This window comes from Propithecus coquereli, unplaced genomic scaffold (assembly GCF_000956105.1).
Source record: "Propithecus coquereli isolate 6110/MARCELLA unplaced genomic scaffold, Pcoq_1.0 Scaffold74, whole genome shotgun sequence".
In the NCBI taxonomy this organism is placed as follows: Eukaryota; Metazoa; Chordata; class Mammalia; order Primates; family Indriidae; genus Propithecus; species Propithecus coquereli.
The window spans coordinates 5576527-5594399 of NW_012153507.1; the positions used below are offsets into that span (position 1 = coordinate 5576527).

At 40.4% G+C, this 17873-nt stretch overlaps 1 protein-coding gene across 1 annotated transcript in view; it reads left to right on the top strand.

Moving 5' to 3' along the window:
- Positions 1–17873, top strand: part of DCAF8 (DDB1 and CUL4 associated factor 8) — a 74447-nt gene that overhangs the window by 18031 nt on the left and 38543 nt on the right. The window contains exon 9 of the mRNA XM_012661846.1: positions 9265–9352. Within this exon, the coding sequence (XP_012517300.1) occupies positions 9265–9352 (88 nt within the window). The remainder of the gene's footprint in view (positions 1–9264; positions 9353–17873) is intronic.

The window sequence follows — 17873 nt, forward strand, 5'->3', positions numbered from 1 at the left end:
GGAGGCCCTGGTTCCCAGAAGGGCTATGCTTCCACCAGGCATAGCATAAGAATCTCAATAAACTTAAAGATATGGTTGCCATCTTGTCAGTTTGGCCACCTAATGCTGGCACTTACAGGCAAAGAAAAGAACTTACCATACTGTCTGGAATAACTGATCATCATGAGGAGGTAGAACTGCTGCTACATAAGAGGAAAGTGTGTGATGGATGTCTTATTTCTGGGATGTCCTTTGGTCCTCCCAGACTCAGTTTTAACTATAAGTTGGTAAGTAAACAATTATTGCCTGATAAGGGCATAATTACCAGGAGCTCAGAACCTTCAGGAATGAGAGTCTAGGTCACCTCACCAGGTAAGGCACCTAGACCAGCGGAAGTACTAGTCCAGGGGGAGATGAAACCAGAATGGGTGGTAGGGAAGAGAGATAATGAATATGATTTATAGCTTCAGGACCAACTGCAGCAAAACTCCTCTCACATGTCCCTATAAATTGTGACTAGCCAGAATGCTGGAACAGCTACCTGGATGGAGTGAACTTAATGCACAAAGCAAATGGATCTGAGCAGTGCTAGAGGTGGACTGTAATGGACATTGTTGGTACCCTGTCCAGATCCCTTTAACCAGAAAATGAGCGTAGGCTAATAGCTCACTGCTGCATCTTTCTCCTGAGAATTACCTTTTGTAAACAGAAGCTGCTTCTGGGCCTTCTTGGGAGGTATGCCTTCCCAGAGACAACACCACAGCCAATGGTGTGGTGTCAGTTTCTACAAAGAAGTCAGCTGCAATTCTGATAGAGACTGTTATCAGTGCTGATATGCAATCAGTAATTGTGTTATCAGCAAGTGATACTAGGGTACGAAATTCCTCCTCCCTTTCCTCAAGGTGAGACAAATATGGTGCCTTTTATGTCCCATACTTCCCAATGGAGGCTAAAATTATCACCTGAACCTGTATCTCTGCTTCTTTCCCCTGTCCTATCTTGCCTCCCTCACTTCATTGCAGGTTTTGAGAACAATCCCTAAATAAATCACTTGCACAGAATCCCTTTCTCAGGCTCTGTTTTTAGGGAATCCAACCTAAGACAGGTGAATAAGGGGTGCCCAGTGATAACAAAAATAGGAGAAGTTGGGTTTGACAGAAGGTAGAGCAAAAGTGAGTTTAGTTTTGGAATGTTGAAGTGTCTGGGCTGGGCGCGGTGGCTCGCACCTGTAATTCCAGAGGCCGAAGCAGGAGGATCACTTGAGGCCAGGAGTTGGAGACCAGCCTGAGCAACATAGTGACACCCCCATCTCTACAGAAAATTTAAAAATTAGCCTGGCATGGTGGCATGCGCCTGTAGTCCCAGCTACTTGGTAGACTAAGGCAGGAAGATCACGTGAGCCCGGGAGGTGGAGGCTATAGTGAGTTGCAATTGCACCACTACACTCCAGCCTGGGCAACAGAGTGAGACCCTGTCTCAAAAAAAAAAAAAAAAAGGTCGGGTACAGTGTTTCATGCCTGTAATCTTAGCACTTTTCAGAGGCTGAGGCAGGAGGATTGCATGAGGACAGGAGTTTGAGACCAGCCTGAGCAACATAGTGAGACCTGTCTATACCAAAAAGAAAAAGAAAAGAAAAATCAGCCGGGTGTGGTGGCAAGCACCTGTAATCCCAGCTACTCGGAGGCTGAGGTGGGGGGATTGCTTGAGCCCAGAAGTTTGAGGTTGCAGTGAACTAAGATGATGCCACTGCACTCTAGCCTAGGTAGCAAAGCAAGACCCTGTCTCAAAGGGAAAAAAAGTGTCTTTGGCTAGAATAGAAGGGAACTTCCTCAACTTGATAAAAATGCATCTATGAAAAACCTATAGCTAACATCATACTTAATGGTGAAATACTGGATACTTTTTTCCTAATGTCAGGAACAAGACAAAGATATCCACTGTTGCCACGTCTAGTCTACATTGTACTGCATGCAGGTTCTTGCAAGGGCTATTAGGCAGGAAAATGAAATAAAAGGTACCCAGATTGGAAAAGAAGAAATAAAAGTATATTCACAGATGGCATTGTATATAGAAAATCTTAAGGAATCCACTAAGAAACTATTAGAACTAATAGATGAATTCAGAAAGGTTGCAGAATACAAAATCAATATACAAAAATCAATTCTATTTCTATGCATTTACAATGAATAATACAAAAATGAAATCAAGAAAATGACTCCATTCACCATAGCATCAAAAAGGAAAAAAAAGGGGGGGTAAATTTAACAAAAAGAAGGGAAAAACTTATATTGTGAAAACTACAAAGCATTGTTGAAAGAAAGAGGATCTAAATAAATGGAAAAATATCCATGTTCACAAATCAGAACACTTAACGTTAAGATGACAACACTCCCTAAACAATCTCCAGATTCAATGCAATCTCTATCAGAATCCAAGAGGACTTCTTTGTAGAAATTGATAAGCCAATTCTAGACTTTATGTGGAATTGCAATGGACCATAATAACCAAAACAATCCCAATGAAGAATAAAGTAGGAGGATTCATTTCTCAATTTCAAAACTTACTACAAGATGGCTCATGGTGGTTCATGCCTATAATCCCAGCATTTGGGAGGCCCAGATGGGAAGATCACTTAAGGCGAGGAGTTCAGGACCAGCCTGGGCAACACAGTGAGACCCTATCTCTACAAAAAATAAAATTAATGAGGTGCAGTGATGGGTACATGTAGTCCCAGCTGCTCAGGAGTCCAGGTTACGGTGAGGTCTGATCACGCCACTGCACTCCCACCTGAGTGACAGAGTGAGACCCAGTCTCCAAAAAAGAAACCTAAGAACTTACTACAAAGCAATGACAAAGACAGTGTGGTACTGGCACAAGAACAGACATAGAGATAAATGGAATAGAATTAAGGGTCCAGAAATAAATCCATCTATCTGTCGTCAACTGATTTTTGACAAGGGTACCAAGACCATCCCATGTGGAAAGCATAGTTTTTCAACAAATGGTTCTGGGAAAACTGGATAGTCACATGCAAAAGAATGAAGTTCTATCCTTACCTCACACCATTTATAAAAATTAAAATGAATCCATGACCTAAGAGAACTAAAACTAAAGCTCTTCGAATAAAACACAGAGACAAAACCTTTACAACTGGGTTTTGCAAAGGATTCTTAGATACAACACCAAAAGCATGAACAACAACAAAAATAGATTGGATATCATAAAAATTAAAAAGTTTTATGCTTCAAAGGACATCATCACGAAAGTGAAAAGACAACTCACAGAAAGGGAGAACATATTTGCAAATCACATACCTGATAAGAGACTTGTATCTAGAATGTATACTCAATAATAAAAGACAACACGCTGGGTGCAATACCATGCAGCTGTACTCCAAGCTACTTGGGAGCCTGAAGCAGGAGTATTTCTTTAGGCCAAGAGTTCAAGGCTGTAGTGCACTATGATCACGCCCATGGATAGCCACTGCGCTCCAGCCTGGGCAACATAGTGAGACACCTGTCTCTTAAAAAAGAAAGAAAGAAAAAATAGACAACACTATTTAAAAATTGGCAAAGATGTAAGTAGATGTTCTCCAGAGAAGACATAAAAGTGACCAATAAACACGTGAAAAAATGCTCGACATCATTAGTCATCAGAGAATTGCAAATCAAAACCACGATGAGATACCACTTCACACCCACTAGAATCAAAAAGTGAGATAAGTATTGGCAAGGATGGGGAGAAACCAGAACCCTCATGCACTGCTGCCACAAGTGTGAAGTGGCACTCAGAACTTCAAACAGAGTTAATCATATGACCCAGCGATTCTCTTCTTAGGTATATACCCCTAAAAAATGAAAACGTGTCCACACAGAAACTTGTAAATGAATGTTTATGGCAGGATTATTCACAATAGCCAAAAGGTGGAAACAACCCAAATATTCCTCAACACACGAATGCACAAACAAAATGTGTTTCATCCACACAATGGAATATTATTTGGCCATAAGAAGAAATGAAGTACTAATACATGCTACAACATGAATGAACCTTGAAAACATTGTGCTATATGATTCCATTCATATGAAAGTCCAGGCTGGGCGCGGTGGCTCACGCCTGTAATCCTAGCACTCTGGGAGGCTGAGGCAGGAGGATCACTTGGGGTCAGGAGTTCGAGACCAGCCTGAGCAAGAGCGAGACCCCATCTGTACTAAAAATAGAAAAAATTAGCCAGGTATGGTGGCATGCACCTGTAGTCCCAGCTACTCTGGAAGCTAAGCCAAGCAGGAAGATTGCTTGATCCCAGAGTTTGAGGTTGCTGTGAGCTAGGCTGACGCCATGGCATTCTATCCTGGGCAACAGAGTGAGACTTTGTCTTGAAAAAAAAAAAGTCCAAAATACGAGAATCTATAGACACAGAAAGTAGATTAATGGTTTCTTAGGGCTGAGTGGGGGCATGGGAAGATAGGGATGGAGTGATAGCTAAAAGATATTAGGTTTCTTTTTGAGGTGACGAATATGTTCTAAAATTGTGGCGATGGTTGCACGTATTTGAATATACTAAAAGCCACTGAATTGTGTATTTTAAATGGATGACCTGTATGTGAATTACATACCTTAATAAAGTTGTTTATAAAACAAGTGTCACTGGCCACCAGGTATGTGAGTCTAAAGCTTGAAAGAGAAGCTAATAACTGGTCAGAGAAAAAGAAATGGCACCATGGAATATAGTGTCACAGAAACCAGTGGGATTGAGTATCACAAGATAGAGACGTAATGGTCAATAATCATCACACCTCAAATTTGATAGGAAAGCCCAAATAAAAAAGAGAATTTAGTGGTAATGACAATTGATTTGGTGGTAATAGCAATGGTGTCGACAAAATAATGAGTACAGAAACCAGATCGTAGAGAAGGCTTTTATCCCCATAGCTCCACTGAAATTGCTCTTGTCAAGGTCTTAACCTTCACGTTTCCAAGTCCTGTGGCCAGTTTTTAGTCGTCTTAACCTCAGTCTCTTGAGCAGGAATGATGCTGTTTATAGTGACTCCTTGAAACTTTTTTTGGTTTGTTTTATAGGACCCCTCACTCTCTTGAGTTTTCTTATTCTTCGTATTTCCAGGGTACTCCTTTTTAACAAATTTTGCTCTGTGCTTGCTTTGGCAGCACATCTACTAATAAATTTTGCTGGAATTTTGCTGGAATTCCTCCTCTCTGAATGCTATCAGTTGGAATCCCTGAGGATTAGAGGTCTCAGTCTTTAGACTGCTTCTTTTCCACATTAAGTGAGCTTTCTCCACTCGTTGGCTCCGTATACCATTTATAACCTAATGACTCCTTGATTTATACATCCAATTGTCCCTTTTCCTGTGAGCTTCAGATTCATATTTCCAATTGTTTAGTCAGCAGCTTTATTTGGAAATCTAATAGGCATCTCCAGTTCAACGTGTCTGAAATAGAACTGGATGTTTCTCCCAAAAAACCTGCTACTGTCCCCCCATGTGCTCTATCTCAGTAAATGGCATTACTATTTATCCAGTTATTCAACCAAAAAAAAAAAAAAACCCTGGGACATCCTATCCTTGATTCTTGTCTTTATCTTGCACCCCACATTCAATCAATTAGCAAGTCATCTCTACACCACTTTTTTTTTGAGACAGAGACTTGTCTGTTGCCCGGACAAGAATGCAGTATCGTCATCATAGCTCACTGCAACCTCAAACTCCTGGGCTCAAGCAACCTTCCTGCCTCAGCCTCCCGAGTAGCTATGACTGCAGGCATACACCACCACACCTGGCTAAGTTTTTTTTTTTTTTTTGGTGGAGATTGGGTCTCACTATGTTGCCCTGGCTGGTCTCAAACTCCTGGCCTCAAATAATCCCCCCGGCTCAGCCTCCCAAAGTGCTGGGGTTAAAGGTGTGGTGAGCCACTGTGCCCAGCCCTCTATACCACTTTCAGAGTATCTCTTGAATCCAGCCACTTGGTACCACTTGTGTTGCAACACCAGTCTTGCAGGTCTTCTGCAATAGCTTCCTAACGGATCTTTGAGCTTCTGTTTTGCTTCCCTACAGGCAGTTCTTAAACAATCAACCGAGTGAACCTCTTCAATTATAAATCAGATCATGTCACTCTTACTCAGAACCCTTCATGGCTTCCCAGAACTGTTAGAATGAAATCCGAAGTCCTCTCTTTGGTCCACAAGTTCATAACTGATCTGGCTCCCATCTTGTTTCTCCAAACTAATTTCCTACCTGTTCTTTTGTCACACTGGCTTCCTTGTCAAGGACACTCAAACTTCAGGGTCTTTACTTTGCTATTCCCTCTGCCTGGAATGTTCTTTTCCAAGTGTGTATAGCTTTCTCTTTCACTTCTGATCTTTTATTCAATTGTCACCTCAGCAGGGGGAGTCTTTCCCTGAACCACTTATGTAAAAGAGCACACCCATCCTGGTAACCCAGTTTTACCTTGCTTTATTTTCCTTTACAGTACTCTCCGTAACTTTATATTATTGTCTGTGTGTTGCTCTCCCCATACACTCCCAACCCCTGCAGTAATACTTTTTATTCACTGCTTTCTGCTTTATTTTCCTTTACAGTACTCTTCATCACTTAATATTGTCTATGTGCATCTCTCTTCCACAATCCTAACCCCTCTACTAATAAGGTCCATGGATGCAAGAATCTTGATTTGTTGTATTCACTGCTGCAGCCCCAGCACCTAAAACAGGGCCTCCCATGTAGCAGGAATTCAATAAGTAGTTGTTGACAGAGTAAATAAAAGGATGAATAGGATGGTTGGGCATTAAATAGCTGCTTTGTGCTGTAGCCCTCTTCTAAGTGTTGAGGTTACAAAGATTAAAAAGACATAGTCCCTGCCCTCAAGAGTTTATATTCTAGTAGTGTAGCTCAATTACAAATATATAATTGTAGGTTAAATGGCATAGTAAAAAAAAGTTATGAAAAAAACAATGCAAATTAAGGGGATGGAGGGGGATGGTGGTGTAGGATTCCATTTTAGTTGGAATAGTCAAGAGCTGCCTCTCTTACGAAGTAGCATTTCAACAGAAACCTGATTAAGGGGAAAGATCAAGTCTAGTAAAGATCTAGTAGATGGACATGCCTAGAAAAGGAAGCAAGCCCTAGGGCTGGGACTTGTTTTGGTTGGAGTAACAGCTAGACACCCAGTGAGCCTAGGGCAGAGCTAGGCAGTGTGAGAGGAAATGAAATCAGAGAAATAGGTGTCGATCATGTAGGCCTTCCTTCGAGGCCATTGTGATAATTTTGATTTTTATTATGTGATGGAAAGCTGTTGGAGGTTTTTGAGCCATGTGGGGGGGGAATAATGTGACTTAACTTACATTTTAAAATGTCACTTCCGCTGTCCTATGTTTAACTGAAACAGGGCAATAATGGAAGCAGACAAACCAGCTCAGTGTCTATTGCAGTAGTCTTATGTAACATATAACGACTTGGAATAGGATGGCAGCGGTAGAGGAGGTAAGAGGTCAGATTCTTGCACCCTGGCTTTCTGGTTAAAAAAAAAAAAAAATCCCCCAGCCTGGCAGCTGGGAGTAATTCTCCGCATGCTTCCTTTAAGGTGTCAGAATGAAGCAAATTTACAAAAGGCACCCTACATCATGTAACCCATTCTTGGAAACCTTCACACCACACCTCTTTGGAGAAAGAGCCTCTTCAATAGCTTTGCTACACGTCAAGTTTCTGAGCCCCTACTTTAAGAATGGGTAAATGGAGGCTCTCAGGGGAAGCAGTCCTCGATGATATATAATATGAACCTCTTAAGGAAAGAAAAGTCCTGAAAGGAAATGGGGTACTTCAGAAGAAATTTTCTGGCAATAATTGCTCGTTCCCAGTGTTTAAAAAACAGCAAAATTGGTGGTCGCGCAGGAAGTTCCTTGCCAGTTTCTTGGAAATGAAGTTTATTTCAAGAAACAACTCTGAGACGTTCCTAACCAGCATTTGTTTTTCGTATCACAAACTTTGCCTCCTCGGTAATGCGCACGCGCCCCTGCTCTGTTTTTCCGTTGGCTTTAAGCCCCGCCCCTTATGCGTCCTTCAAGGCGGGTTGCGAGCCGGGAGTTCGCGCGACCACTCTCCCTCAGTCTTTTCGAGCACATCGTCGCAAACGGGGCCGGAAAGCGTGGCAGCGCAGGCGCAAGCGCAGAGAGCGGAGGCGGTGGTGGTGGCGGCCGCTGGCCAGTGTAAGATGGCGGCGGCGTTGGTGGTGGCAGTGGACGGGGCGGCTGGGCCTGGAACAGTCGGAGCAGCCGCTGGCAGAAGGATGACTCAAGACGGGAAGCGGGCTGCTGAGCCTCGCCGGCTCCCGTGCTTGTAACTGCCCCAGCCGGACACCCCCCCCCCTTGACCTACCCGGTCCGTGTCTCGTTCCGGCTCGGCCTGACCCCCTCTCCCTGGCTAGTTCCCCCTCAGGATGGGCCTGACCCCTTTCCTAAGCCCTAGGGCTCAGGTCTTCTCCTTCGCCTGACCCGAGTTATCGCCGGGAGGACTGGTTGCCCTTTCCTCAGGTCAGCTCTGGGGTTGCCCCCAAGAGCCAACCCCACAGTTCACAGGGACGTCTTGCTTCGTCGGGTGACCTATTTGTGTGCTCCCATTTCTCCCCTTAGATTGAGGGACATGGCTCACCCAGCGTCTGCCCGTCACCTCAGGGCCACCGCGCAGTGTGTCCCCCTCCCCCATCCCAAGTTCTCAGGCCCAGCACCTTGTACGGAAGGCGGAGGTCCAAGAATCCCGGAGTCAGTTGTTGTCATCTGGTCTTGTACCCTTTGTGATATAATTTTCTTAATTTACCTCCCCCTACTCCCAATTCTTTTTGGGCACCTTAGAACGGTCCCATTTGGTCCCTGTTAGTTGGAAAGCATCTGGTGGTTTGAATTTCTGACTCATATGATTGTTACTGGAGTCTGTAAACAAACCTGCACTAGCGCTATCACATTCTCTCCAGGATTTCCCCCCCTTGCTCTGTGGCTTGTTGAGAGGTTGTTTGGTTATGGTTTAGCGTTGAAAAGATTCAGGTTTTCCTTTTAAAATGACTTCTACGTTTTAGTGGAGCTGGGAGATTACTTGCCTGGCTTCTAATCCTCGTGTTGGTTCATTTTATTTCCTTATGTGTGTGGGGTATTTGTTCAGTGATGAGAATTAGATAAATTATTCTGGTTTTAAATAGTTCTGAGGAAGCCTAAAACTACTGAAACGTGTTCATAAATATTTTTATTATGTTAGTAGAAGACACACCTTTGCCATGTAAACTTTAACTTTTCTCAGTCCTTCAGTGAATCTACAGACCTATTTTCTCAGGAGCTCAGCCTGGCCTTACTTCAGTGATAAAAGAAGGAAAGGTGAGTGGGAGTTGAAGGCATTTAAATTCCTGAGTTCAAGACAGACCCTGCCCTGATGCTCAAGTGCTGACGCTTAAGTCATAAAATTCCTATCACAGTTTTCCAAACAGTTTGGGTGTTGTTCTTGGCTTTGTTTCAGCTCTGGTTAAATTACTTTTACAAATTTAATTGGCTGTGGGTTTCTTGTCTTTCTGTCCTAACTATTGCTGTGTATCTTCAAATGACTTGAGTTAAGCCTAGAAGTGAATGTGTGCTCCCCACCCCATGTCTCATTCTTTCCTTTTTATTCGTTTGCCTTTGTGTAGTTCATGTCTCTTATGTTGTTGAACGCTGGGAATTAGTTTGCCTGAGTTCTGTTCAGCCTTTTGTCAAATCAGGTCTTTCCCCTTCTAATGACTTTGGGCTGTCACCTCTTGCTATTGAGAGATTATTTAGCTGCTTGTGACTAAAAGTTGGAAAGTGATGCCGCCTTTAGTTGGTGTCTGAGTCCAATCCACCTCAGAATTCCAACTTTTCAGGACATAGTGGGAAATTTTGGATAAAAAAGTAAAATAGCTGCTCTTTTGTAGCTGGTCTGAGGAATTCTTGGTTAGCAAAAGAATCATCCTGTGCATTTAGCAGCATGGAACAGTGCCAAAAAAGGAGTCAGAACATACTTATAAATGCAGTTTTTGTAAGGCTCTTAGGTTTCTAGTAGCAGAGAATAGAGGCTCATGGGATGTGACAAAAGAACTGAGTGGCTCTGGAAAGTAGGCATGGCCAATTGTTAATATCTTTATGATTTGTAGTAGGGAAAGGTTGAAAGTGACATTGTTAAGTTTTATTCCTTGTAGTGCCTGGACTTGAAAATGCTCATTGTGGACTGGAATAAAATTATTGATGATGGTGGGTATTTATCAAAAAGATACAAAGAGAAAAGTACAGTCATTAGAGATGGACAGACCAGAGTTTAAATACTGTATTAAGATTTATTAGCCATGTGACATTGGGCAAGCTACTTAAACTTCTGTGACTCTTAATTTTCACAACTCTGTAAGTGGGATACTATTTATCTCCCAAAGTTATTGTTACTATTATATGAGGAAACCTATATAATGCTCTTAGATTATGCCTAGCGTATGGTAGACACTCAAACAATATTTTCTGGGTTTTTTTTGGCACAACATTGATATAGCTTTGAATAAATCATACCTTAGTTTACACTCCTTTGCATTTTCCTTTAGAACACATTTTCCTGGTTAATTTTTAAAACGCATTTTTAATTGGTCAGCTTAGGTGTGTGCATTGTAAGTGCCCACCTAGGATTGTCTTTTGAACATGATTCAGGGCAGTTTGGTGGAGTTAGTCACTAGAAGACAGAGGGAATATTAGATGTTGGTATATATATATTTCTAAATGCATTCTTAAACTAAACATCAATTTATTTTGTTATTGCTTTCTTCTTCATGGTCTCTATTATCTATTAGCACACCTGATCAGAGTTGACAGTGTGGTAATTCCTTCCCTTGCAGTTGCAACATTTTTTACCTCTGCTGTAACTGCCCTTTGTGCCTTTCTTTTTTGCCATGGAGGGAGTACATGTTGGGCTCCACAGTGATCATCATGAACAGATTGTCAAAGAACTAGACCATGAAAAGGACTCCTTTCTGAAGTGAATCAGGGCTAGGGAGTTAGGAAAGCAGAGTTTGTTTTTTGTCTTCACAGGTGGACCGTCTTAATAATATGACAGCACAGATGAATAATTTTAAACCCTCTTTTGTTGGCTTTTCTTCCACATCTTTTTGGAGGAGGCAAGGGCTCATGAAAATTAAGAAAACACTGATAATATTGTGGTAAAGGCAACTTTACTCATTCAGACCAGTGATCATTTTAGGGTTGACCAACTTTCATTACCATCATCTAGAATCTAAATTCTCTATTGTAAGATAAAGACTTGTGAGGGTGGGGGTGAGGGTAAGTTCCGCTGAGATTGTATTTTTATTTTTATGAGATCAGAAGATCCATGTGGAGTGAGGGAAAGGATGGGAGGAGAAAAGGAAATATGTTGAAAGAGGAATAACTTTGTTCTTTATTTCTTTTTTTTTGAGACAGAGTCTTGCTCTGTTGCCTGGGCTAGAGTGCCATGGCGTCAGCCTAGCTCACAGCAACCTCAAACTCCTGAGCTCAAGCAATCCTTCTGCCTCAGCCTCCTGAGTAGCTGGGACTACAGGCATGCGCCACCATGCCCGGCTAATTTTTTTTATATATATATTTTAGTTGTCCAGATCATTTCTTTCTATTTTTTTTAGTAGAGATGGGGTCTCGCTCTTGCTCAGGCTGGTCTCAAACTCCTGACCTTGAGTGATCCACCCGACTCGGCCTCCCAGAGTGCTAGGATTACAGGCGTGAGCCACCGCGCCCAGCCTCTTTATTTCTTTAAGTGCTGGATAAGAATCCCCTTCCCCCTAACCTTCAGGAAGAGTTTCACATTTTATGCTCCAGGTGACATCTGTGTATACAGTGAATCGGTATTCCTATTTTGTGGACCACAACCCTAAAATTCTTATGTTTCTGAAGATATTTTTATATTTTAGGGTTTTAGGTGTTAAGAATTGTGACATCTCATTAGAAAGTATTTCCTTGGATGGCTAGGGTGGGAGGCTAGGTATGCTTGTGACTTTTTCGTTTCCACCACCAACCTGGCAGGGCATTTCATATAGCCTATTAAATGTATAAGAATCAGTCCCAGTGCCATGGTCCTTACTGTTCATTAGGACCAACCTAAGACAGAAGCTTGTCTTCAGAGACAGCTAAAAGAAAGCAGCCTTTTTGTTGCCAGTTTAAAACAATACTGGCATTCCAAAAGCCAAAGGGACTCTATACAAGACATTCTGTAGAGAAGTATGCCCTGTTGTGGAAGACAGATCTTCAGAGTTTCATGCTTTAGGTTCTGTATCCTATTAGGTGAGTTACGAGCTTTTAAAATCATGAAGTGACTAGTTAAACTCTGCTTAATAGATAGATTTATTATTGGGTTGTTTCTGCTGTAGAAAAGTTATTTTAAACGTGTCTAGGAAATGTCCAAATTATAAAAGAGAAAAGGGGTATCCAAACAGAACTTTTTATTGCATAACATTGGTGTTACAGTTAGTTTTTAAGTCTCTTGAGATTGAATTAACTTTTTATTTTAAAGCAGATTATCAGTGAGCCAAAATAATCTGTTGTTTGCCCTCACCCATTTGGAACCCAGGCAGCTGAGTTAATTGAATTAGCAACAGGCATGGAGGTAGTGACTGTATATCTTCATTTTAGAGCCAAATGCTAGTGAGTTTTAGATTATCTTTGTAATAATATTGAAGACTTTTATTTTTCATTTTCACGAATGTATCCAAGAAACTTCATTGCTGTTAAAATTGGTCAGAAAAGGGGGCTACATGCTCTTGTTTACTGATTTAGTCATTCTACTCTTGGAGTGAGAAGAAAGTCCATGAAAGCTCTTCAGAAATTGTGCGATGAATTTTATGAACTAGTCACTCTTTATAGCAGTCTTTTATCTCTACCTCTGCAGGACATAGTTTCTAGGCCAGAAGCCCAATTTCTCAAGTACCACCTTACTCTAGGAATGTGTTATGATATAGGTGAACTAATGAACTGAGCCTGCCTTAAGTTTGCCAGTGAGACATTGGAGAGTGATTAATATGACAAAGATGACATCTTATTAATGAAATGTATGTCTAATGGATTGGGCTGTTGCAAAAATTTTTATCATTGTATTCGAGAAGTTAGATATTTACTTTTATCCTCTGAGGATTCTGTTTAAGGAGGTCTAACCAAGTTCGATGTGAAGCAGCCATGCTTGCTCACATGCCATTTTTTTGTTTGTTTTGTTTATTTAGCCAACTGGAAAGCTACTGTGAGATTTACCTCTAGCGGTAGCCAGCAAATATATTCCTCTGGTGTACTTTAATCGTTGGCACATTATCAGGTATTTTTTGTTAACCTTACGTAGGACCCAGCATTAGACTTTGCCCTCTAACCTAATGAGGGTAGGAGGGCACTTCTTGATGTTTTAAGCCTCTTTTTATTGTTTGATTTGTAAGTTGTACCTTTGGAGCATCATCCTTTCATCTCTCTAGTGTCCTTTCTAGCAAGAACTGGTAATGGGAACTGAATTCTAATGTAAATCCTGGAGGAATCACAATGGAAAAAACTTGTTCCTTAGAATTAGTTAAATTGAGATAAATGGGTTTGGATGTTACTATAAAAAGTTCCTGAGCTCTGCTACTAGTGATCAGCACTTACGGGTTAGAGTACATTCCTAACATACTCTGAAATACTGTTATTAGACTCAAAGCCAGTAAACTATAAACACTGGGCATTTGGTATTACCAACAGAGAAGACATTAATCCAAAGAAGGAATGAAATTCCTTATTTATAGTTTGGTTGATGGAAGACTTCTTCATCTTCATCTGTGGTGACTGCTTTGCAGCCCTCCATCTTAGGTATCCTCAGAACCTTCAAGAGGGAGAAGAACTTAGAGGTTTATATTGTGGGTTCCTGGGTAAATTACCTTACCCCAGTTTGTAGAACATGAATGTGCTCAAAAGAAGATATTAACAGAGCTTTCTGAATTCTTTAAAAGGCCAGTGAGACTGGGTGAGCAGATTTCGTAGACTTGAAACTGTGTCCTACAGTGTGTACAATGTTTGGAGGATCATTGCTGAGTGGCAAAGAAGTCCAGGCTTCTCTAGGAAATGCAGTCTGATACAGAGATGGGAAGCTAGAAAAATAATATTAGTGCCTACTATGTACAGCAAGGTTCTTTGCATATGTTGTCTTCTAAACCAATTCCTACTAGGTAATGGTATTATCCCATTTTACAAAAGAAGAAACAAATTCAAAAGTAGGTGGTAGAAGTAGAATTCAAACCCAGGTCTATGTGACACTAAAGCCCTTTTCTCTCTCTTATACTATATGCTGCCTTTAAAAACAGGGCTCTTCAAAGCAGATGAGCTGAAAGGTAGAACTGAATGTTTCTTATAAAAGTACATGTAAAGTATTCAGATGACAGTAGGAATAAAAACATTTTTTCATTATTTAGACATGGGTCTCAGGTTATGATAAATTGGTGGGTTAATGAGTTTTTGAAGGAAATAATTTTTGTATACTGAAGTGATAGCTGAATCTTAGTGTTTTATGATCTTCGAATGGGGAGAAAATCAGCATTCCACTCAATCTCTGAGATAATTCCATAGGGAAAGCTGTTCTCTTACAGTCTTTTCTCAGTATACATCTCTCTGTGCTTTGCTGTAACATTGGAAACATGAACCATCCTCACCTTCTTGAAACCTTTTTATCTTTGACTTCCAAGGCATTTAACTCTGTCATTATTCTTTCCACTTCTCTGGCCATTTTTTGTCTCCATTCTTCTTTCTTTTTACTAAGGGTAGGTATTCCCTAACATTCTTTTCTTGAACTTCCTCCTTCAGAGCTTTCTTAGGTACTTGTTTGTTTGTTTGCTTTAATGAGGTATAATTTACAAGTTATTTGATTTTGAAGTTTCTGTTTTTGATTCACAAATCTGTATCTCTGGCCCTAATTTATTTACATTCCAGACTTAAACGTTGGTTTCTCACTACCTTCCTAACATGTCAATTTGGATTTTAAACATACTCAAAATCAGATTTATCTTTTCCACCACATGCCAGCTTCTCCTTTGTGGCACTTGATTTTCTCTGAGCACCAGACTCAAAACTTATCTTTTTGACTTTTTCAGCTTTTTAACTGGGTATTTATTGAGCCAAATATTTTATCTACTTCTACAATGATTCTCATGTTGATCCTTTTTAATTCCCTCTGTCATCAACCTAAGACAGGCCCTCGTTACTTCTTATCTTGGCAACTATAAAAGCTTTTAAATGTGTTTCTCCTTCCTTTTCTTTTTATTTCAGTCCATCTTGTTATCTTTGACAAAATAATCTCCCCAATGCCTCCCCCTGCAGCCTTCTGTTATACTTCTTAACTAGTCAACTATACCTTACCATCTAGCCAAACCAGACTACGCATATATTTTTTTGGACATGTCAAGTTTTTAACATCCATGTCTTTTCTCATTCTGGTCCTGTGGAATGTCTGCAACAGCATTCTATTTATTTATTTACATTTAATGATACTGATATTTGTATCTCTTGTATCATACTTGTATACTCATTTTTCCTAATTGATTAATTGGCTACAAAAGGGATTGTAACTGTCTTTTTTACTTGTAGGTTCTATATTGCCTGTTACATTGTTTCAAGTCAGCATGTTTGTGTACAGATCGGCCACTGGGTGGTGCCAGAGGCCTATAATTTGTATAAAAAATGGGTAGCCTAGTGGTCCCCAACCTTTTTGGCTGGTTTCATGGAAGATAGTTTTTCCACGGGATGGGGAGGTGCTCAGGCTGTGATGTGCAGCCTGGTTCCTAATAGGCCACAGACGATACCTGGCCTCTGTACAGTTGGTTTGCCCTGTGCTGTCAAATCCTCTGCACAGTAGATAGAGGTTAATTTCCTTCATCCAGAAACATTCAGAGTTTCTTTCTGCTCCTCTATCCAGCCTAGAGGAGATGGAGACAGTGTCATATATTCAACCCTTCCAGTTACTTAATAGAAAGTAGCCCAGAACTAAAGTCCTGTCCACCATGTTTTATATATTAATAGTATGAGTGTCAGTCTCTTTGGGGTTATCCTTTGATTTTCAGTGTCTGAGTTTCTCTGATTAATAAATAATTTACTATTAGAGTTGTGGCTGGCAGCAAGGAGTCAGGAAAGTTGGCTTGAAGAGGTGTTGTGAAATAGAAAAATATTAAGGTAAGGAAAATGAATTTAAAATGAGCGATTTAAGCTTGAAAACCAAAATTGTGGGTGGGGAAAGTAGAGCTAGTTGGTACCAGATGGACTGTGGGTCCTAGAAAAGCAAATTTGTACTTTGGATGGAGATCAGCCCTGAACAGCTGCTCAATTATGAGTGGTATGGGACATCTGTCCTCCCCAGAGGAACTAGGGACTGTGTGGCTCTCTGTCTTACTAATAATTGAAGTATTTTTTACCATCACCTTCAGTTTCAGAGGAAATTCTAAAACCTTGTCTCATTTAAATATGGGTGTTTATGGAGGAGAGTTGGGCACTTGAGTAGTGGAATGAGGCATGCACAATGAGACTGGCCTGAGAGAATGCTGGGATTATGTAAGTCATGAGAATTGACAAAGACAAGTTCAGATCTTAGTAAAGGGATCGAGGACAGTAATATTTTTTAGATGTTGTTTCCACTGGGCCCAAGGTAAGGCAGAGTTGTCAGACCAGTGGTCATAGATCCTAGATGCCAAAGGATTTAAAATGAACTTGAGAGAAATAAAAAAGTAAAAAGCATAAACATACAAATTAATAGTACAAACAACTGCTAGAACTACTCTGAACTACTTAAACTTCTGATAGTCTTAGTTATCCCCAAGACAATAGGGTTTATGTATTTAGGATCCATCTTGCCGTTAATGTGGTTGCTGATAAATCACACAGGCAGTTTTGGTTGCAGCAAAAATCCTTACAGCACTTCCACTTTCGAGTGAGAAGAACTGACATTTTGCTTTCATTTGCTGTGATATAGTGACCACTTTAGTTAACTTCTATTAATAATCATATCCTTAAGAATTCAGTGTTTCTAATTACCAGATATTATCTGTCATTTAACAATTTTCATGATTCCCTTTTTTCCCCCCATCTTCCCCCATTCTCTCATTTTTGAGGCCACATTTATCGAGGTATAATTTACATACAGTAAAATTCATTCTGTTTTTAGTTGATCTGTTCTTTGGATTCTGGCAAATACATAGTCATGTAACACCACCATAATTGAGGCTTAGAACATTTCAATCATTCCAAAAGTTTTCTCATGCCTTTTTTGTAGTCAATTCCATTCCCTTATCCCCAGTCCCTCACAGTTGCTAATCTGCTCTCTATCCCTATAGTTTTGTCTTTCCCAGAAAGTATTAATACCATAAATGGAATCATATATCACGTAGCTGTTTGGGTCTGGATTCTTGTATTTACCATAACATTTGAGATCCATCCGTGTTACTGCTTGGATCAGTAGTTGATTCCTTTTTATTGCTCAGTAATATTCCATCGTATGGGCATACTGTAATTTGTTTATCCATGACCGAGCTGAAGAACATTTGATTGTTTCCAGTTTTTTGATAAATCTAAATAGAACTACTAAAACATTCACCTACAGGGTTTTTAAAATTTTGCGGACATATATTTTCTCTTTTCTTGGGTAAATTCCTGAAGTGGGATTCCTGGGTTGTATGGTAAGTGTATGTATGACTTAATAAGGAAATGTCAGACTTTTCCAAAGTGACTGTATCATTTTGAATTTCTACTAGCAGTGTATGAGAGTTCTATTTGCTCTACTCCTTGTTCTTGATAAAGTAAGTTTTTATTATTTTAAAAACTTTAACCATTCTAATAGGTGTTTACTGTATTCTCATCTAATTTATATTTT